Source organism: Elephas maximus, chromosome 16 (assembly GCF_024166365.1).
Source record: "Elephas maximus indicus isolate mEleMax1 chromosome 16, mEleMax1 primary haplotype, whole genome shotgun sequence".
NCBI classification, from domain to species: domain Eukaryota; kingdom Metazoa; phylum Chordata; class Mammalia; order Proboscidea; family Elephantidae; genus Elephas; species Elephas maximus.
Window position 1 is genome coordinate 13677341 of NC_064834.1, and position 21973 is coordinate 13699313.

Genomic DNA, 21973 nt, shown 5'->3' on the forward strand with positions numbered 1-21973 from the left:
GGTTCTGAATCAGGGATGCATACCAGAAACACTCTGGAAGTTTTTTAAAATTAGAAGCCCTGGCACCAGACCTGAGCTTCTGAGTCACAATCTTTCTGAGTGGGGCATAGGCATGTATATCTTTTTTAAATGTTCTCAGGTGACTTGGTTAAGAAACGCTGCCAAAAACCATTAACACAACTTGGAAATTCCAATACTTTGGCATCTAAAAATATCTCCCAGCTTGTCTTCTGTAGACACCCCAGTTCTTCAGAATCTGATGGTTGGTTCAAAATATGTGGTCACCTCCATTAAGATATCGCCCAGCTTTAGACTCTGAGCCCCTGATATTAGGGATCGCAATGGCTGATCACAAGCTCCATTAACACACTGAGAACACTCAGCACCAGTCCCACGCACAGGTGACAGGAACTTTCGTTTTCTTTTTCCTGAATGCCACAGACTCACCGAAGCTGACATGGGTTTTTGGATTAGCAATTTTCACTCATGGAGGTGTTCTCCTTGGCTGAGGTCAGCACAAGGATTATGGGGACAGAGTGGAAAGAATATGGTTGGGCTAATTCCAGAGAGGACTACCCCATACAGTTGTACAGGATGTGCACTGCACAAAGGAATCAGGTTAAGCAGACAGTTGGGGGCCGAAACCCAGCCTGGAAAACAAGCAGTAGGCCCCTGGCTTGAGCCACCCTTTTATGTCTTGTGTGCTTTGGAGGTCCTGCCCTACAACTCTCCTGGCCTCTGCTTCCCAAAGGCCCATTAAGTCCAGACACGCATCCCCACGAGAAACTCTGGGGTGCATGCCGCCATCACCATTTTTTACTTCTTATGCTCCCTAACTCCCTCCCATCCAAGCACTAGGAGAGAGCCAAAGTCCTCAGAAAAGTCATATTTTATTGATCATCTTTATTCAAAATTACAAAAATAGATATAAATAAAAATAGCAGAATATAATCATTAAATATTCAGTGTACGGGAGTGGTCCTCACCCCACCCAGTGAGGATTGGATGAACTAGGCTGGAAGGTCAGACGGGATAACTGGCCAAGAAAGGGACATTTACGTGAAACTGAAACGGAGACATTTAGTGCTAGGTATGGGTTGTGCACCGGAATGATACATTCACAGGTGTCATCACGTGTGACAGCCAAGAGGCCCTGGGAGTGACCCACGACCTCTACAGAGAGACCCGCTCTGTGTGGCATCACAGTCCCCACAGTTTAGAGAAATGCAGTCAGACACAGGGATGCACCAGCTCTTACACTGCCACTTAGAGCCCATGACCAAGTGCTCAGCCTACACACATGTAATATCTCCTGACACATGCATGGAATGCCAGAGCCCTGCCCTCAATTCATTAGTGTCTCTACTCCCCAAACTGCTGTTCCCACATTGGCCAGCCTCCCTTAGGAGACCTCAGCTCTGCTACACTTCCCAACTGGGAAATTATTCATTTCCCAGCGGTGTGCCTCATGAATGCCCACTGTTGAGGGAGCTGGTTCTCCTTCCACCCATGCACAGGAGACGTCATTTTTAACTCCAGGAGGTTTTAGTCCAGAAAAAGACAAACAGCTGAGCAATACCATCCTGAGTCAGGACCAGCGCTCCATTCTGGCCAGGGGGGTCTGGGTGGCCAGCACCCAGGCCTGTATCTGAGGGTAAAGCTATGTTGCTCACCCTGGCAGGCAGCACATGCAAAAACCATCTCTGCAGAGCCAGTCTTCTCCAGTCTCTTCCTTATATCTGGTGGAGATGGCCCTACTGCAAAAACGATGCTCAGCATGGGAGTAGGAGGTGCCCATTTCTTCTCTCGGCTCCCTGGGGTCCTCAGAGGGTTAGGCCATTCTCCTCTTCCCCGATGTGAGCGTAGATCCAGGGCAGGAATTGTGAGACCCTTGTATAGACGCCTGGCTTGTTCTTCAAGGCACAGTCACGACCCCAGCTCACTATCCCAGCCAGTGTCAGGCGGCCTTCATTGGAGCAGACCAGGGGCCCACCCGAGTCCCCCTATAAAGAAGCCAAGAGACAAAAGATGAGCTCTGGGAGTAGTGGGGAAACAGGAAACGGGGCCTTCTCATCCCACCATCTACCATGCCTGAGGGAGACAGGGAGATTCCCAGAGTCAAAGTCTCTAGTGATTCCCCACTTCCTACATCATTAAGTTTGAAACCTTCTGCTTGGATTTTGAAGTCTAGTTACCTGCCACCATTCCATCCCTGCTCCCAGATCCTACTTCTCCTCCCCATACTTGGATAAGCCTGCTCATTCTCATTTTTGTATCTTTCACCTGAACTGCCCCGCATTCTTCCCTCTGTCTACTCAAAAAAAACAAACCAAACCCGTTGCTGCCAAGTTGATTCTGACTCATAGCAACCCTATAGTACAGAGTAGAACTGCTCCAGAGAGTTTCCAAGGAGAGCCTGGTGGATTTGAACTGCTGACCCTTTGGTTAGCAGCCGTAGCACTTAACCACTACGCCACCAGGGTTTCCTCTGCCTCCTCAAATCTCATTCAAATCCATTCTCTTTAAAACCTGCCTTCCATTCCTATCTTATCTGCACTCGCTTCCCTGATTATTTATGATTCACACCACACTCTCAGTTGTCTTCTATTGTTTCTTCTTTCTATGGTCACCCCATTCTGAAGTGACCAGAAGAGAGTCAGGCTCATGGCAAATTTTTGCTAAACTTTTAAGATTGGTTTAAACCCCCAAAGACCTGAGCTCTAGATTCTGGCTTCCTGGAGCCGTGGCTAGAAAGAGGCTCCCCTGAGGCTGTCAGGGACAGGACCATGAGTTCTGGGGAGGTTTAGGGGTGATGGATAGAGATGCTTGGAACCCTCACCTGGCAGGAATCTGTTTTCCACTGTGGGTCAGCAGCACACAGCATTTTGTGGGTGACTTCGGAGCCATAGTAGTGGGGCTGCTGACACTGCTCGTGGGAAACCAGCTTCACAACAGTCATTTTCAGCTGCTCCGGATAGACATAGCCAGCTAAATGGAGGAAACAGTGAGGAGTCTGGGTTAAGATGTATTTGCCTAGCTTTCCCACTGGGACTGTCTGGGAGGGGACAAAAACTGTCCGCGCTAGAGAACGCCCTTGCCCATTTTTCCATCCAAATATAAACTTTTACCCCACCTATAACCCCCTCCCCCATCTGCTTACCTTCATGGCCTATCACTTCCCACTCCATCCCGGAACCCATCTCCATAGTGCTCCCATCTATCTCTCCACAGTCCTCCCTTGATCAAGCTGTGCTCACTTTCTGGTCACAACTCTCCCCCAGGCCCTTTTTAGCCAGCCCCAAATGTCACTTACTGGAACTCTCTTTTCCAAAGCCAGTGATCTCACAGCTTGCACCAAAACGGACATCGTCATACTGTGGGGGCAGGCAGATGGTCTGTATGGTCCGGGATGGCTGCGCACACTGGCCCGTGTCAGAACGGATCTTCAGCAAGGCTGGAGGATGAGGCAGGTGTGGGGTCAGACAGGAAAGATCACCATCTGGTCAGGTGGCCACCATCTTTCCCCTCCAAACAATGAGGGAGTGGCTATGTCTATCCCTAGGTCAGTTAAGGTCAGAGGTCATCCTGGGAGGTCTAATGGTAGATTACCTGGAACAAGCTTTCCTTGCCTCATGGCCCAAGGGCTTTCTACTAGCTGTTGACCAAGGTTTGGGTAGCCAGGGCTGCCACATACCATTGTACAGATTGTTTCCTGCTAAAAAGCCCCAGTGGAGGCCACAGAACTAAAAACCAGCTCAGTGTTCTATCACCAACTTCTGTATCCTGGTACTGAAAGAGGCTACATCCAACAGAGGAAGGGGTATTTTTTCTAATTTTCACAAACAGGGCATCCTCAGCCCAAGTCATATGCCTATGGTGGGGGTGGGGAGAGGCTATTTCCACCCAGAGGGGGCTACCTGTCTGGGAATTTAGGAACTCTAGAGAGGAGCACCAGGCCCCTCATATGTTTTACTCTGAACCCTTCCCCACCACTCTTCTGTTGTGTAAAGCAGGGCCTTCAAGTCCCCCCACAACCTCAACCTCCCATTTGGGTCTCTTCCTGGGCCCCCTCACCCTCAGCCATCATCATTATGTCAGCTGAGGGTTTCCCACTCACCAATATCGTTGTGGTGAGCAAGTGTTTCCGTACTATAGCCCTCATGAAAGATCAGCTTTTCCACCTCAAACTTCATCTCCCCAGACGTATTAGAGTTAAGCCTTGACCGACCCAGGTAGACGATGTAGTCCTCCGCCTTTTTCTGGTAATTACTGTGGAAGGTGAGACACGTCAGACAGCCTGGTCTCATGAGATCCTTTCCCATTCCCCTTCCTACCACAGAGACCTCAGAGTGTGACTTGTCCCCAAGGCCATGGGCTGCTGGAGAGGGGCTGAGGGGAGAGAACTGAAGTGGAATCCTTTGCTGGGGAGGAGAAAGAGGTATGTTTAAGGTGGGGTGGGAGGGTCAGTGAGGAGAGACAGAGGAACGTACATGAAGCAGTGTGTGGCGCTGACCACCCAGCAAGGACTGATGAGGCTGCCGCCACACACAAAGGTGACTGAGCCTCCCCGGTGCTTCCTGTAGATGGCCGCAAACCAGGGCTGGTTCTCAATAGTTGTGAATTCTCCCCCAACAATCTTAAAGCGGGGCCTCACGGCCTTCTGGCCACACTGAAACTCTGATGTTTCTGGAGGAGAGAAGGGCTTTTTCCCTAGAGGAGAAAAGATGGATGTCTTGAGGAGGCAGGTAGGGTGAAATACCCTTCCCTCGCCCTCTGACCACCCAGTTCTTCACAGTCAGGCAGGCCTCCTCATCCCTCCTATGGTGGACTGAGGGGACATATGGACACATTGTCCCCTTGTCTCCACTGTCATATGCAGGTCAGTGACACTCACCCAAAGAACAGTCATACACCCGGCACTCTTGGACAAGCTGCTTTAGGCCAACCTGCACATAGCACCAAGGCCACTTCTGATGGTCTGGATTTCTGGGAACACAGAGGGATGGGGAATGTCATTCCAAGCCAGAACACCTTTCCTGCTGCCTCCCCTCCAGGCTACATTCAGCCAGAGGCCTTGCTCTCTCATGTCATGGCCAGCATGCTGGGAGCAGAGGGGGATGGTGACAAGGCTTTTGTGAGGCCGTGGGGAGGGCTCCTGGTCCTTGTTGCCACCACCTCACCTGCAATAATTATGTTTCCCCAGGCCCAGCTGAAGGGCGTCAGGTCTGTGGGCATTGTACTTTTTCTGAAGGACAGAGGCAGAGTTCCAGGCCAGGCAGGGCCGGCCCTCAGTGTCCATGTTGGCCTTCCCTCGGTAAGAGTGACCATTCCCTTGGTAGCAGGTTTTTGAAGTATCTACAGGAAGATGTGGAGAGAATGTTAGGGGAGGCAGCTCAGATGGACATAGTTGAGATCCTGCCTGGCTTCATATGATTTCAGATCTGGCAGAAGACACTGGAAGGCTCTCCTTCCACCCCCACCTCATATTTGAGCAACCATTGCTTTACGAGATGGTGTGTGTATGTATGTTTGACTGTGTACATCAAGCGCGAGTGAAGATGCCCCCACCCCACCCCAGCTACTGACTCCTGCTGCTCTTGCATCCTGCTCATCTTTCCCTACCCGCAAAATCTCTGGTACTCCCCTGCCCAGCTAGAGTCAGGATCCCCATACCTATCTCACAGTGTTCCCCTTGGAATTTCTTTGGGCAGTTGCATCGCTGAATGTTGGAGAAGTACTTGTAAGACACACATGTTCCTCCGTTCAGACAGCTGCAGTTCGCTGGAAAGCACAAGGCGGGGAGGGGATAAGCAAGGAGCCTGGGAGGAGGCAAGGGGGGGGCGGCCCTACAGCAGAGACAGGGAGGGGCTGCCCTCCTGAGGCTTTTCCAAAGTGTCTGTGCAGCTAACTATTGTGCAAGGGGTGGCTACTCACATGCACCAGACCCTCGATGCAGTTCTCGGCTGCCCTGGAAGATGGGGAGGGAGGAGAGAGAGAGGTCACCAAAGGTCCCATGCCCCTGGGACTCCAGGGTGAGGATAAACTGGCCGATCCCAAAACTCACTCTTCCCTCCAGCTCCCTCTCTCCCCACTCTGTCTTTATCTACCTAGCCCTCAAGTGAAAGATCATGGGTTTCCAGCAAGGAGAAATGATTTGACTCAAGCCAGCTTCCCATGTCAGGTGCCGGCAGGCTGGGGCAGCCTTTGAAGCCTCTTCCACCCTTGGCCTCAAGTGCGAACCCCTTGGTTCCGTCTCTCCGGGACCCGCTCCCCCCATCCCACCTGACCTGTTTCCCCGGGAGGGACTGGCCTAGCTGTTGATGTAATCCGGAGAACTCTAGCTCCCTCTGCAGCCCCTGCCTTCCCCTGACGCTGTTCAGGGGTCTTGCAAGCCCCCTGCCGCTGCCATTAAGTCAAAGCACCGAGCCCACTCACTTTGGAGTCGCAAACGAGCAGGAAACAGAGAAGGAGGCACGCCACTTGAACTCTCATGGTGGCGAGGCTGGGGCTGTCGACAGCGGTTCTGCAAAGGAAGGAGAAGTCAGGGGAAGAAGCGGAGGAGCGAGAAGGCGCGCCCGTGGGTTATGGCAGTTCGGAGTAGGGCCGTGGTCACCGGGCTCCCGGGCCCGGGTCTCTTCTCTCTGGCGGCTCCGAGACCGGCACCCGCGGGGGCTCGGGGAGCGCGGGGATTCGGCGCATGACAGGGGGCAGCCCCGGGAACAGCCCGATGGAGGTGGAAGGGCAGCGCGCAGTGGCCGGGCGGCCGCGCATCCCGCCTGCGCTCTCCGCGCGGCCTGCACTCACCGGGGGCGGCGGCGGCGGCGGGAGGGGCGCGGGGCTGAGAGCGCTGGGGACCGGGAGACACTCGGCCGGGCTTCGGGGCTCCAGGCTCCGCACTGTGCTGCCGGCGGCAGCGCCTGCTCTATATTAGAACCCGCCCCCGCCCCGGCCCCGCCCCAGCCAGATTGCCGCGTCCACTCCCTTCCCTTCCCTTCCAGCCTTGCGGTGTGGACTTGGCCCCCGCGTGCTTCCGTGACCTTGACCGAGAGAGGGGACGAGCAGGGTCTGGCATGAGGAATCAAAGGGCATCTAAGTTCTCCGGCCCCTCTTCCCGTTCACCTTGCCATGGGCTCCGCCCCAGTGCAGGGAAGCCCAGAAATCCTGGGAAGAGAGGACGTTTGGGAGACTCCGTCCCCAGCCTCCTCCTGGGTCCCCTAAATCTGCGTTTCTCCAATCTTTCCACCCTCGGCCCCCAGCCGCCTAGGACCCTGAGTACATTGGTAATGTCTCAAAAGGCAAGGTCCGGTTTTATTGAAAATTTCATGTTGGTTTAAGACCGGTGTTTGAAAGCGGGGGCTTGATTAGGATTGGCTCAGGATACAGTCCTGTCGGGTTGGTGGGAACGCAGTCTTAGGGCACAAATTATTGATGCTTTCTGTTGAAGAGTTGACAGGTCTTTCCAAAAGTTCTTGTAATGCAGCAGCTTATTTGCCTGGGCAAGAGTCCCCTGGAATAGTAAAGTTAGTTAATACAGACAAGGGAAGTGTAAATTCTTGTGAGGGGTGAAACGGTTCCTTTCTCACCCCGGGGGTGAGGGACTGGGGACCTGGAAGACAGGGAAGGGAGGAAGATTTACTTTTCACTGCATGCCCTTTTACACGGTTTACATTTTTTTTTAAAAACACATTCCTGTATTGCCCATTCCAAAAAGATAATTAAAAATTTGTAAGTGTGTATTTTGTATTCTGTCTCAATGTAGAGCCTTGTTTTTATTAAGATAAAAAGAACTGGCTTGTGAAACAACACTGGCTTTCTGAAGAGAGAGACCATGTGTAAACCGACTCCACTCATCCTTCCTGGGTGTGTGTGCATATACACACATGCACATACATATACACACACGTGTGCACACATACACAGACATGGCTGTGGCATCGTTGGAGGTGCAAAGCTTTCCCTAGTGCCAGTGTTAGAAACCAGAGCTTGGGGTTACTGCGATGCCACCCAGCCAGACTGGCTCCTCTATGGGAGGGGAGGGTATGCAAACTTGTAACTCATTTGGGGACCAAGGTTTGGCCCCTTGCCCTGCCCAGGCCTGCAGACCCTTTCAGAGGGGCTGAAAGAGGGTAGGGAGAGCTCCAGGAGGGCAGGAAAGAGGAAGGCTCTTTTGATCCACCCCAGCCAGGGGCCTCAAGATGCCAGCCTCTGGGTGGGGAAAGTGCAAGTTAAGCATCCTGCTTTCAGGAGGCAGGTGGCCTATCACCCTCTGCAGAAAGTGCTTTATGCCCGCCTGAGCTGCCAGCTGCCCAGTGGATCAACTGAGTCAGAGGTGCTCAGAGCCGGCCTTGCTACTTCCTCTAGAAGAGTGTGCACGTTTTGTTTGGATTTGGGAATCCATTCATTGTAAATAAGCGTGATCAAATGTAAACAGAGATGTTGCAGCCTAAGGACTTGCCCCGAAACTCCTCAGTTACCAGGAAATTCCCAGAGGGATGTCGTGATTCATGGAGCTGCTCCGGCAGCTCTCATGACTCCGAATTACTTGGCTGGAGGCTGTCATGCTGAATCTCCAGAGCAGGATGACCTCATTTCCTCCTGGACAAAGAGGCTTGGAGACCGTTATGTAGCATGATGCCCCTCTTCCTCCCCCTGACGCCTCTTTACCTGGCTGAACAATCCTAGCGCCTTGAACTCTCTCTGGAAGTTGCCTTTCGTCTCTCTGACCTTTGAGGCTCACTGAAATCCCTGTATCTATCTTTTACTGCACAGTCTATGGTAGACTTTACTTTTCTGAGGACTGAGACCACATCTTAGTAATGCCTTGTTCACATAATGCTTTATTATGAATGAATCTTGAGCAAGTGGGAACCCTGGGAAGGCTTCCTCCCTTTTGTCTTTTTTTCCTGCTGTAAAAAACAGCACCTGCGTTATTTTTGTCTTGTGCTAAAAAGTGCTTTGATGTAAGCCATTCCTCTTTCAACTTACAACTACCTTATGATATATATAGCCCAGGATTGTTATACCCATTTTACGGATGAAGAAAATGAAGTGAAGAGAAGCTATATAATGGGTGAGTGGCAGAGCCAGCACTAGAACATAGGTCTTCTGATCCTTGCTTCTGGGCTCTAGAAAGAAAAGGGTATAAGACAAAATGTTGTGGCAAGAAGGGCCAGGTGATGTAAGACATTCCAGCTGAGGGGTGGGGAGCCTTTCTGCTGGCTCTGGAGACTTCCTTCCAGAAACACTTCCCTTGGTCTATGGGCTCTGAGCTCCCGGGAAGCCTTCACTGTAGTATGAATTAGTTGCTTGCCCGGGTTCCAGGACTGTCTCGGTGGTGAAGGCTACATACAGTTTTTGTGGAGGGTAAGAAAATAGGAACTGAATGTGTGTGATTCCATTCTGTTCCTGACTCCCAGAGGAAGCCACCAACCCCTGCCTCTCTGTCTCAGGGGTCCAGAACTCCTGAGTCACACGTGGCAACAGAGACTAATGGAAGGGCCCCCTTTTCCAGGAGCTGCTCATAAAATGGCAAGCAGATGCCAGGCGTACAGAAGGACCAGGGTGTCCTAGCCCAGCCCTGACACTGTGTCCAAGAAACTGGGCCCCTGAAGGGCTAGCCTGTCACCAGCCAGAAGCAAAGGGAAGTTCATGCCAAGGATGTATTCTTGGATTGGTACGCTAAGAATGCTCAGCATGGCGTTGTAATTTGCATTTGAGTTCCCAGGTGATGCTAATGAGGCTGTTAGGGGCCAATTCTAAGAGCCACTAGTAGAGCCAAAAACCCATTGCCATCAAGTCTATTCCAACTTACAGCCACCCTATAGGATAAACTAGAACTGCCTCATAGGGTTTCCAAGGAGCAGCTGGTGGATTCAAACTGTCGGCCTTTTTGTTAACAGCTTTATCTCTTCACTGCTGTGCCACCAGGGCTCCACTAGGAGAGCAGTGGTTCTCAAAATGCATTGGGCTTAAGAACCACCTGGGATCTTGTTAAAATACAGCTTTTGATTTAGTATATGTGGAAAGAAAATGCAAATTCTCGGCAGGGGTTTGAACCAGGACAGACTGATTCGAAGCCTCAGCTGCATCCAAATTGTATGACCTTAGGCAAGTCACTTAACTCGCTTGATCTCAGTTCCTCCACCAGCGAAATGAGGCAATGCCTATGTCTCACTTTGCAGATTGAATGAGATCATTCTTGTATGTGGAAAGCATTCGTTCATTCCTTAATTCATTCATTCAGTATTTATCATGGACCTAAACACATGAGCTCACCATGAGTTGGAATCAACTAGACAGCAACAGGTTCGGTCTTTGGTTTACTATGTGCCAAAAGTCCCTGAGTAGCACAAATGGTTTGCACTTAACTACTAACTACTTAACTACTAACATAAAGGTTGGCAGCTCAAACCCACCCAGCAATGCTGTGGAAGACAGGCCTGGCAATCACATAAAGATTACAGCCAAGAAAATCCTATGGAGCAGTTCTACTTTGCAATACACAGGGTTGCCATGAGTAGGAATCAGGTTTACTACTGCCAGGCACGTTTCTAGAGATGGAAGGATGAACTTTGTAAATTAAAAATCCTACCCCTAGTATCTACCTTCCTTTCCTGACTGTGACTGTATTGACCCAAAAGACTAGGTCATTCCAGAGTGCATCACAGGATTCCAGTGGAGTGGGAAAGCTGCGTCCTTGGCCAGCAGTTCCCGGCAGTTGAGAAGCTGGGATACACAGATGCATTGCTGTTCGTCCCCACAGTCCCGACTCCCACACGGTCTCCTCCTCTTTGTTGTCTATGGCTCCTGTTGGCCTGAAGCCTTTCTCTTGCTTCTATGGGCAAGCCAGACGGACTCCTCAGCAGTTCTGTGGGGGTAGGGGGCACTCGATATTGGTCACACAGTTTCTTTGATTCTGAGGACCCTCTCCCCACTGCATGTTTGATGCTAAGGGGCAAAGATGGCAGGCACTGAAAGCCACATCTCAGGCCTGTAACATGACAGGGGAGCTGTGGTAGCCACAGGGCCCCCAGCAGCCTGTGGAAAAGGGAGTGAAGCCACATACTTGCTTCCTTACTCATGGAAAATGAAGAGCCCAGAAACTGGACCCTGAGGTTATACTCTGTCGTCAGTAGCACCAGGAAGGGGGCAGAGGGAGAACAAATTGGGCTTGCCTATGACCCCTACCTTCCTCTCCCTCCCCTGCTTCTCCTGCCTTTCTTCACCACCTTCTGGCCTGACTCCTAGCCCCACCCAGGCCAGTCAGTTCAGACCTCTGAATGAATATTTTGAACCTCGGCCAAAATTTTTCTTTATCCCCAACTCAAACCTAATTACTACCTAAGTCAAGAACTTAAAGGAGTGTTGGCCCTGACTTTCCAGACCTTCTGGATTCTGAGTCCCCCACCACTGGCTGGGACCAAAGCCAGGCCTTGGTCCTAGAACTTCTTCTTAGAGCTCAGGTTACCATATTGGATGGCAATGGCTGCTTCCCTGGGAGCTAAGGGGGCTTCCCAAGAACAAAGGGCTGGGATGGGAAACCTGAAACTGGTGGGCTTGCTGAATACTGTTAGAGAAGTCAATGGCATTTAGGAAAATATGTTCAGCTGGGAGTTGATATACTCAAAACTCCTGCACAGAAGGTCCATAACCTGTAAAAAAAGATGGATAATTTCATGTGTTCATGGCTCTCCCAAGCTGGATTCTATATACTTCTCTTTATACTTCTATATATACTTTCTATATTTTCTTTTAAAGCAAATGCAAGCACTTCCCTTTCCATTCGCTAATAGAGGGAAGTGAATCATCTGAGTTCATTCACTGAAAATGATGAGATTCAGAATTCACAGGTTTTGAGGAACCTCATGACACATTTCCCCCCTCTCTCCTCCTATTCTGAATTCTCAGCTCCTCCCTTCCTGACCATTCTCAATCCCCACCCTCAGTCTCTTTGTCTCCCTGCCCACCTGCAGAAGGTGCTTCTATTCTCTAAACAGTGGTTGACAACAGTTCGCTGAGCCCCTGGGGAGGGTTTAGAGACAGGCAAGTCCTGGGAAAAGGGCTGTCTCCTTCTAGAAGGTTGGCTGTACAAAATGCAACGGTTAAGTGCTCAGTTGCTAATGGGTGGTTGGCTCCTGGTGATCTGGTCCCATAAAGATTACAGCCTTGGAAACCCTATGGGGCAGTTCTACTCTGTCCTCTAGGATCACAATGAGTCAGAATCGATTTGATGGCACACGACAACATAAGAAATTTATGGATATCTGTGGGAAGAAGCAGGGACCCAGCAGAGACTCCCAAAATAGGTGTATGTGCAGAATGAGTGGGAGGAACGGTGACTATGTAGGCTGTTCCTAGCCAGGACTTATTTACTCTGGGGACAGTGATGGCGGGAAGTGTGACAGGAACTAAAGAAGAGGAAGTCTGTTCTCTCAAAGAGGATGTTATAATCTACCACTTGTTAAAGACAGATAATAATAGCCAACTTTTATTTGCTTTGCACTCATTTTCTTTCTGGATTTAGAGCACACTATAGGTAAATTTTTTTTTTATAGGTAAATGGTAGAGTTGGGACTCACACCAAGACCCAGTTTATTCCAGGGTTTGGAGAACTATCTCTGAGATGGGATCACATTCAGTCAGGAAGATGGAAGTGTTTTCCTTATAGCTAGGAGTCGTCCTACTTCTAAGCTGTGGTGGCATCTCAGGGTAGCTCCAGTTGTCCAAGTCACATCTGCATTGGTTTGTACCTACCAGCGTAAGCCAGACTTTGATAAAAGTGTTCTTCCCTTTGCTTAATATAGTTAGCCATAGTTGTGTCTGCTGGGTCTACCTGGACAATGTGATCATTGGGTCTTCCAGCTGTATTTATATATCTTTAGGGATCTATGGAACCATCAATGCCCAGCCTCCCTTTTTTATAACCATTATTCACCCATATCTACATGATACCCTAGGGCTCTTCTGTGGAGAAACAACAATAGCATCTAATAGTTGAGCGTGGGTTTATTTCAAAGGTGTCAGGCTAACAGCTCTATACACCCTAGGGCTCTTCTGTGGAGAAACAACAATAGCATCTAATAGTTGAGCGTGGGTTTATTTCAAAGGTGTCAGGCTAACAGCTCTATACATTATCTCATTCAATCCTCAATGAGGGAGGTGTAATATCATCCCCACCTTATGGATAAGGAAACTGAACCTTATCCATAAGTTAAGGTTAAACAGCTTGTCCAAAGTCACACGGCCAATGCCTGCATATCAAACTCAGGTTTCTGACTCCAAAGCCTCGTTTATTACTTGCTATGTATTGTTCCTTTACCCCATCCAGAGAAAAAGAAGCACCCTTTTGAGTAGGTGCCCAGGTATCTGAAATAATAGATGCCCACTAATGTTATGTTTTCCAAACTTGTCTGATGATAAGAGTCACTTGGCTTGAAAGTTAAAAAATACAGGTTTTCAGGTTATTTCCTTGGAAATTCTGATTTGTGTACCCCAGAGGATTCTTATCACCAAACAAGTCTGGGAAAAATGGTAGCCAATGCATGCATACCTAAGGAGTGTTGGTTTATTTTTTCACCTAGCAATGTCCAATTAGACCACAAACTTTCTATCCACTGGGGCTTCTACTCCAACCCCATCCTTTGAAATGGGAGTCAGATGTTGTCACAGAGGTGAGAAAGTCCCCGGGGCTAGAAGGCAGAGTTTTGGGCAGAGTTCCCCAGACAAGGATGAATCAACGAAGGGGGATATACACCTGAGAGCCTTTTTTTCTAAAGGATCAGTTCTCAGAAAGCTACTTGATCCAGCACTTTTGTACTTCTTCTTTTTTTTAGATTCCTAATGATAGTTTCATTTTTAAAGTGCCAAATGAGTGACTAAACTGAGGGACTTTTTCCATATAGAGACTAAAAAACATGGGGGATCAGTTGTTCTGTGGTGTTGTGGAGTCGATTCTGATCCATAGCCACCCTATAGGACAGCGTGGAACTGCCCCATAGGGTTTCCAAGGCTGGAAATCTTCACAAGAGCTGACCGCCAGGTCATTTCTGCCACGGAACTGCTAGTGGGTTTGAACCCCTAACCTTTCAGTTAGCAGCCGAGCACTTAACCGTTGTGTCACCAGGGCTCCTTTGGGGAATCAGAGTACCCTTCAAAGTCATGGCAGTGGATGAGAAATTGGCTCCCCAGTGTCTCAGGAAATTGGAGGAAACTGAGTAGAAATTAGAAAAAAAACAATGTTAAAGGTACGGGTTTTGGGGTAAGACACCTGTACTCACTGGTACTTTTTTGCCTGTAATAGGGCTGCGCTAGGACCTGGGCCTTAAACACCATGACCTTACGACTGAGCGACTAGAAGCAGGAAACAGTCTAGGTTAGTGACCCAAACTGCAGGTTTTCAACCTTCAAATTCCTACCCTGGCCTGCTTCTGAGTTTCTCAAGCTCAGGGCTTTTACTTCTAGGGTCTTCTGGTTCCACATGAACAGAATTGGGTTTCAAGAGTGTTGTATCATTGCAGGGAGAGTGAAACTACCCCCAGCAACAATGGACCCGACAGCTTGTGGGATGACCAAATATTTGCATTGTTAGTCAAGGAGGAAGCAACAGTGACATTTTCCCCATGTGGAGTCTCTGCCCAGGGGTGTAGTTCAGCCTCTATCATGGCAGGCAGCTGCCCTATTTGTAAAGAAAATTCCACAATGGGTTCTGAAAAGAAGAGAATTCAGCTTGACTGAAACTATTAATTTCAACCAAAAAGTACTTTCAAATACCTATGTCTTGTCTGGGAGTCCCTGGGTGGTACAAATGGTTAACATGCTAAGGTTGGAGGTTTGAGTCTATCCACAGGCACCTTGGAAGAAAGGACTTTAGATCTACTTCCAAAAAATCAGCCACTGAAACCCCTGTGGAGCACAGTTCTACTCTGACACACATGGGGTTGCCATGAGTTGGAATCGACTTGATGGCAACTGGTACTGGTAAGACATGTCTAACACTATGCAAGGCCCTGCAGGCACACAGACAAACAAAACATGATTCCTGCCCTCAAGGAGCTTGAAATCTGGCTTGCTGTTGCTATTAAGTGCCATCAAGTCGGTTCTGACTCATGGCGACTCTATAGGACAGAGTGGAACTGCCCTATAGGGTTTCCAAGGAGCGGCTGGTGGATTGAAAATAGCCAACCTTTTGATTAGCAGCCAAGCTTTTAACCACTATGCCACCAGGGCTCCGAAATCTGGCTAGGAAGACAAAATAAATATACATGAAACAATTAAAAAACTGTCAAGCATTACACAGTCTAACCATTGACCATTAATGCAGTAGAAGCTTAGAGAAAGGAGACACTCAAGTTAGAGAAGATTTCCTGGACCTTAAAGGATGAGTCAGGTTGGGATGAAGAGAGGATAGGAAGAATGAAGCACCAGGCAGCATCTTAGGGAAAGACAGGAGCTGGGAATAAACACTGTACATATTGGGGAAAGTAAAGCTTGTATGTATTTTAATTATGTGTGTTTGTGTGTGGTGTGTGTGGGGGGGAGGTCGTGTGTGTATATGTATATGTATAAGCAGTGAGAAATTTGTTCCCATTAGGGAGGGTTTACATTGGAGAGTAGCAAGAAGTAAGCGTAAATAGCATGAGGTCAGATTATAAAGGGTCTTAAAATCCAGGTGAAAGAGTCTACACCTGATACCGTAGACTCCAGGAAGACACTGTAAGTTTTTGAACATGGATGTGTATATATTTTTTTTAGTGAAGCTGAAGACTCCTGCCAGTCTCATTGAACTATGAGAAGCAGAAGAGAGTGACTTGAATTTTGTCTGGGCTTGGGCTGGAGAGAATTGAGGGAACAACAAACCCCTGAGGCTGGGTGCAGTGGTGGGAGTGAGAATTGAAATGAGAAGACTCCTGAAGGGAGGTGAGAATGCAAGAGAAGAGATGAGCACTCATACAGCTGTCTTCTTTCCTATTCTTCAGGAGTTCTTGTTTTTCAAACTTGGAGGGTCATATGCTTTGCTTTAGAAAGAGCCTTAGAACGTTCCTTAAAGGGCTGCACCATGGAATCCATATTTGAAGGCCAGTAGTCTGGTGAATTGGAGTGGGAAGATCTGGGGGTAGAAAGCCCCACTGCCCAGTACCAGTGGCACCTGCCGAGGGCAAAGGCCACATCTCCAAGCATAAGCTGAGAGCTTCCTCTTGAGGAAGGGGTCCCTGCGGTGGAAGCTGTGGTTTTGGAGTTGGACAATAGAGCTCCATTCCCAAGTTGGTAGCTGACTCCATCTCTGAACCTGAGTGAGTCACTTCCCTCTGTAGGCCTCTGTTTTCCCTTTTGTGGAAAGCAGAAGGAAGTTTTTTCCACCTGCTTTACAGAAGACAGAAGTGGCTAAAAGAAAAAGAAATATCAGCCACCTTTAAGCAAATGGGTGAGGCTGATCATTGAGAGCTGTGGGCCTGGCCTGGACTGATGAAAGCCCAGGATGTATGAGGCCATGAGGGCCAGGTCTGACCTGTCCTGCTAATGACATCAGAATTCCACGGAAAGGGCATAAGTATTAAACTGTATAAACAAATATTTCACCAAAAAGCCTGGATTTTGGAAATATGAGCTGGGAATCTTGACCAAAATTCCAGGTCCCCAAGATTCCCTCGAGGAGTCATGAGGATCATGCAGGAGGTGAATCACCATGCCCAGGATCTGTCTTGGAGACCTAAACCACCGAATGAGTCTTGGCCAAGGAAGGGGCTAGAAGAAGGCTGATTCAAATAGGTGGAGTGTTGCAGCCAGAGCATGAGATATTCCCCCCTGAGTCCTGATGGGACCAAGGAACAATTTTGCCTAAGGCTCTGGAAGCTGTTCAGGTTCTGAGGTCAGTGAAAGGTCAAAACCATAAAGTCAGTCTCCAAAGAGTTAGCACAGTTGTCTCTAGTCTGGAAGACTGCATGGAAAAAGCTCAGAAAACTGCACCTAAAGAAATTGAATTCATTTTTTCCCCAGAGTCTGAGTTATTTCTTAGTCTAACTCTATGTAAGCAAAAAAGCAGAGAGAGGAGCAGAGTATGCAGACAGAGATGAGCATATAGGATGCACGTCAGCAGTGGTGGTTTTGCTGCCATGGGAAGACGCCAGTTGTCAAAACCAGTGGAGGCTAGTGGGGTGCCTGAGATGAGGAGCAGACCCTGGGGGTCTGGGACACTTCTGGAGCTCTGTGTTAAAAAGGAATCCCATGAGACAGGGATCTTACCAGGCACTGAGAATAAGACTCAGAGACATAGGACATGAGTAGGTGGCAGCAATGACATTCAGAGGTGTGGATGGAGATGTGGATGAGAACTGGGATAGAGACAAACCAACCAGTCCACAGGGAAAAGAATAAGAGTGTGCCAGTCAGAGATGAAAAGGAGAGAAGTTGACCAAAATGGAGGCCTTTTAGGGGGTAGGGCTGAGTATGGAGAAAGAAATAGAAAATTGGTAGACCCGATGTTAAGAATCTTAAGTCTGGGTCTTTTCTTTGGCAGGCACGTGAGTTTCCATGTTTAACCACCACAGGGTTTGTGGTGGTGATGCTTCTGGGATCTTCATCCATTCGGCGTCATTTTAGAATCCACTGTCTCATTTTAGAACTGACAGACACCACAGTGAGTCAGTTCTACCAAGGCTTGACTCATTTTTGACCCAGTTTGGGCGATCAAACACAATTCCATGGATTTTGCCACTACAGCTCAAAAGGTATGGTGGGGACATGGTTGCAGGGCCCAGTCTTCCAGTTACTTCCTGTGGCCCCATTCTATTTCTTTGTAAAGGATGAAGTAAGGAAGACTTGGGTTAAAATTCTGGCTCACCTCTTACTAGCTGTGTGACCTTGGGCAAGTTATTCAATCTCCATAAACCATGGTTTTCTCACCTGTAAAATGAAGCTACATAAGCCCCATAGCATTGTTGGAGACATTAAACAAAATAATGTATGAACAGTTTGGCACAAATAAATTTACCAGTAAATTGTGGTTATCATAATTACTATCACCACTACCCTAAGATTTTTATTATCTAGGCTTACTCTACCACAAGGGCAACAGAGACCTATATCTGGAGCTTCAGCAACTCAGATTCCAATAGCCCTAGGCTTCAGCCTGAAGACTTGGATCTGATCTGGGCTCCCAAATATACTACCTGTGTGACCTTGGGCATTTTTCACACTGAATCTCAGTTTTCTCATTTGTAAAATGGGGATGGTTATGTAGAGTTGTAAATATCAAAGGAAACAGTATGTGTGAAAGCACTTTGATAAGTAGCAACAAAAATTGCATAGATATATACTGGACCCAGGACCACAGGCAAGGATGTGTATGGGCCAAGGTTAGGGTCATGATGAGAATCAAGGTTGGAATTGGCACCAAGAGTATAAAAGTAATTGTGATCATGATCAGGTTTGGCAATAGGGTCAGTGTTTGGAGCTAGGACAGGGAGGGAGTGAGGAACAAGATCACGTTGGAAGATTGGGTGGGGCTTGGGGTTTGGAGTAGAAATCCAAGCCAGAGGTGCGCACTGTCTGAGCCCTGAGGGCATACTGCAGTGCTGTGCAGTGACTCAGAGGCAGCTGCACTGTCTCGGTTAAGACTCTAATCCGGAGTTGTTGGTTTAGAGGAAAGTAGAGTGTAGGACTTAGCAAATCCTGGGAAACCTGCAGAAGTGCAGGCTGTTAGGGAGACAATCAAATTGAAGTAGTTCAGTCACCTCATTCTTCATCCTCCACCCAACCTGGTAGGTAGCTGAGACAGATTAAGTATTCGCCTATCTCCAGGTGCATCCTGCACAGTGCTGGTTCTTTCACCTCTGAGCATACTTCATCCCTCCTCTATCACCCATTCATCATCCATTATCTATTACCCATCCACCATCATCCATCATCCATCCATCATCACCCATCCAGCAAAGATTTACTGAGAGCTCACTATGTATCCAGCACTTTGCTAGGTGCTGGGGATCCAACCATGACAGAAGCAAGCATGTTCCCTGCTCTCACGGAGCTTCAATCTAAGGGGCAAGACAGATAGATACGCAGTGGATTTCATCTTGTGCTTGTGTGCGATGGGGGCGGGGATAATAGATTATAAAATCGGTTCATGAAGCCAAATATTGTGAAGCCCTTGAAAATCCCTTAGGTCATTTAGAAGCACAAAAGAAAAAAAAAATCTATTTCTCTTTTGTATTTGGGGTGTGACCTGAGGCAGTAGATACCAAGATCTGGCTTTCATAGGAGAGTGTGACTTTAAATCAAGGAATTTCTTTGTTTCTTTCTTTCAGCTGAGTGTGTACAGTTGAGTTTGAATACGTTAATGAGGGAACTCAAGTGTGAACACAAATTAAACCAATACATATGTAATTATTGCACACATGTTAAAGAGCAATACAATGCACTGTGAAAACGTACAGCAGAGGGACATAACCTAATAGGGGATGGAAGAGTGAATGATGTGGAAGGCTTCACTGAGGAAGTAACATTTAGGCTGAATCCTAAAGGATGCGTAGGAGTTAGCCTGTCCTAAGGGGGAGAAGAGCTTGGCTGCTAACCATAAGGTCAGCAGTTTGAATTCACCAGCTGCTTTTTGGAAACCCTATGGGGCAGTTAAAGAACTTTCTAGGCAGAGGAATTGACATGAGGCAGAAAGGAGCTCAGTGCAGTTTAGGAACTGTAAGTTGGTGTGACTGAAGCATAGCTCTAGGTGAGACTGGAGGTGTTGCCAAGAAAACAAAGGGCCTCCCCTCGTCACTCCCAAACATGAGGATCTATTCCAATGCTCTGATACAGTGTTTATGACAGCATGGAGGTGAGGAGGCCTGGAACTCAGTAAGTTAGATAATCCGAAGTACAGGGTTAGAGACACAGGAATAATCAGTCAGCATCTTTTGGAATCACTAGGCTAGGTGCCATGCAGGATGCAAAGAAGAAACAGAGACACTAGGCTTTGCAGCTATAGCGGCATAGCCTACACAAAGACATAAACCAGGAGTTATAAGCTCAAATGTCCCAGAGGCCACGCTTTGTTGTTGTTGTTAGCTGCCATCAAATTGGCCCCCAACACATGGAAACCGCTTGTGCAACAGAACAAAGCACCTCCCAGTCCTGTGCCACCCTCATGATTGGTTGCAGATCAGGCTGTTGTGATCCATAGGTTTTCAATGGCTGGTTTTCAGAAGTGAACTGACAGGCCTTTCTTCCTAGTCCATCTTAGACAGAAAACTCTGCTGAAACCTGTTCAGTGTTATAGCAACACACATGCTTCTACTACCGACAGGTGATGGCTATACATGAAACGCATTGGCCAGGAGTTGAACATGGGTCTCCCGCATGGAAGACAAGAATTCTACGACTGACCCACCAATGAGAGGTCAAGCAGTAATATAAGAGCAAAGCAGGTATAAAAACTGAACTGGCAAAAGTTGTGTGATAGATATATTCATAATGACAACAAAAAAATAGAACAGTAGCTGCTGAGGCTGCTTATGCACAACCAAACACCACATGGTTTTAGTTCCTTGGTTTGGAGGTATAGGGTCATGATTTTATAGGACATCCCAGTCAATTGGCCTATGAATGCATTTAGAGCTTCTGTGCTACCTCCTAGTTCCTTATGTAGTGCCTGGGGTCTTAAAAGCTTACAAGCTGCCATCCAAGGCAAAACAATTAGTCTTTATTGGCCTGGAGCAACAGAGGAAGAAGAAGAACCAGGAATAGGAAGAGGAAATGGAAAGTGTGGCTGTTTGCCTCCATGAACAACTGCCTCCTTTGCCATGAGACCAGAAAAACTGGAGGGTGCCCAGCTACCATTACTGAACATTTTAATCAAAGATTCTATAGAGGAATCCTCGTCAAAACGGGGAAAATGCAGAACAGAATTTAAAATTCTCATGGACTCCAGACTTCCTGGAGCTGTGGAAGCTGGATGAACCCCCAAAACTATTGCCCTAAGATAATCTTTAAACCTTAAACCAAAAATATCCCCTGAAGTCTTCTTAAAACCAAACAGTAGTTTAGCTTAACCAGTAAAAACAAGTCTGCCTTGAATGTTATACACTTTTAAGAACTATCTATATGGGATCAAATTGACACCAGCAACTCAAAAGACTAGATAGAAAGCCTAAGAACAGCTTAGGAAGGAGGGTAAGAATGGTCACACAACTCAAAGAATGTAATCAATGCCACCAAATTGTACATGTAGAAATGGTTGAATTGGTGAAAGTTTTGCGGTATATATTCTCAAGAATAACAAGATTAAAAAAAAAAAAAAAAGAGTAAAGCAGGTGGAGTGTAGGATAATAGGGAGGGGCTGGGACTATGGCAGACTGGAGAGCTGTTGCCCTCTCTAAATCAGCAAATGTTGCCAAGTGGAAACTAAGAGCCAGTTTTGCTAGATCTTCCATATTGTATCAGATGCTGTCAGTAGCAGCTTTCTCTGGCCTCTGAAGCCCTCTCTTCCCTAGTACACAGCAACTGGCTGTTCCCCAGAATTAACACCACTATCCCTCTTTCCCCACACTGCAGGAGCCTTCAATCAGTGACTGATGGGTTTGGTGGGCACGTATTCTAATTCTCTTGCCTCTCAGATGAGATAACTTTGAGGCACATGTTCTACACTGTTTCCCAGTGTTCTCCAGGAGAATTAAGCTCCAGCTGCCCAGATGGGAAGAGTCCCTGGGTGGTGCAAATGGTTAAGCACCCCATTCCTATCCAAAAGGTTGGCAGTTTGAACACACCCAATGGTACCTCAGAAGAAGGTCCTGGTGATCTGCTTCTGAAAGGTCACAGCCTTGAAAACCACGTGGAGCACAGTTCTACTCTGCAGCATGTGGGGTCTCCATGACTTGTAATCAACTCCACAACAACTGGCTTGGTTCAGGTTTTTTGTTTGTTTGTTTGCCCTTATGGCTGCTTCCTTGATAACTCACCCTTTATTGACTGCTTCCATTCTCTGTCTCAC

General features: G+C 48.0%; 1 protein-coding gene across 2 annotated transcripts in view; it reads right to left on the bottom strand.

The window, feature by feature from the left end:
- Positions 1–877: 877 nt before the first annotated feature.
- The window catches only part of PLAU (plasminogen activator, urokinase), a 33184-nt gene continuing 12088 nt past the window's right edge, over positions 878–21973 (bottom strand). Inside the window, exons 1-11 of one of the 2 annotated variants that reach the window (XM_049855775.1) lie at positions 6805–6891; positions 6436–6523; positions 5935–5968; positions 5674–5781; positions 5181–5355; positions 4895–4986; positions 4491–4710; positions 4118–4269; positions 3314–3454; positions 2840–2988; positions 878–2003 (exon numbers count right to left, since the gene is read on the bottom strand). In XM_049855775.1, the coding sequence (XP_049711732.1) occupies positions 1824–2003; positions 2840–2988; positions 3314–3454; positions 4118–4269; positions 4491–4710; positions 4895–4986; positions 5181–5355; positions 5674–5781; positions 5935–5968; positions 6436–6492 (1308 nt within the window). In that variant the 5' untranslated portion in view covers positions 6493–6523; positions 6805–6891 and the 3' untranslated portion in view covers positions 878–1823. Of the gene's footprint in view, positions 2004–2839; positions 2989–3313; positions 3455–4117; positions 4270–4490; positions 4711–4894; positions 4987–5180; positions 5356–5673; positions 5782–5934; positions 5969–6435; positions 6524–6804; positions 6892–21973 lie in introns of those variants that run through there. The other variant, XM_049855776.1, reaches the window with a different exon arrangement.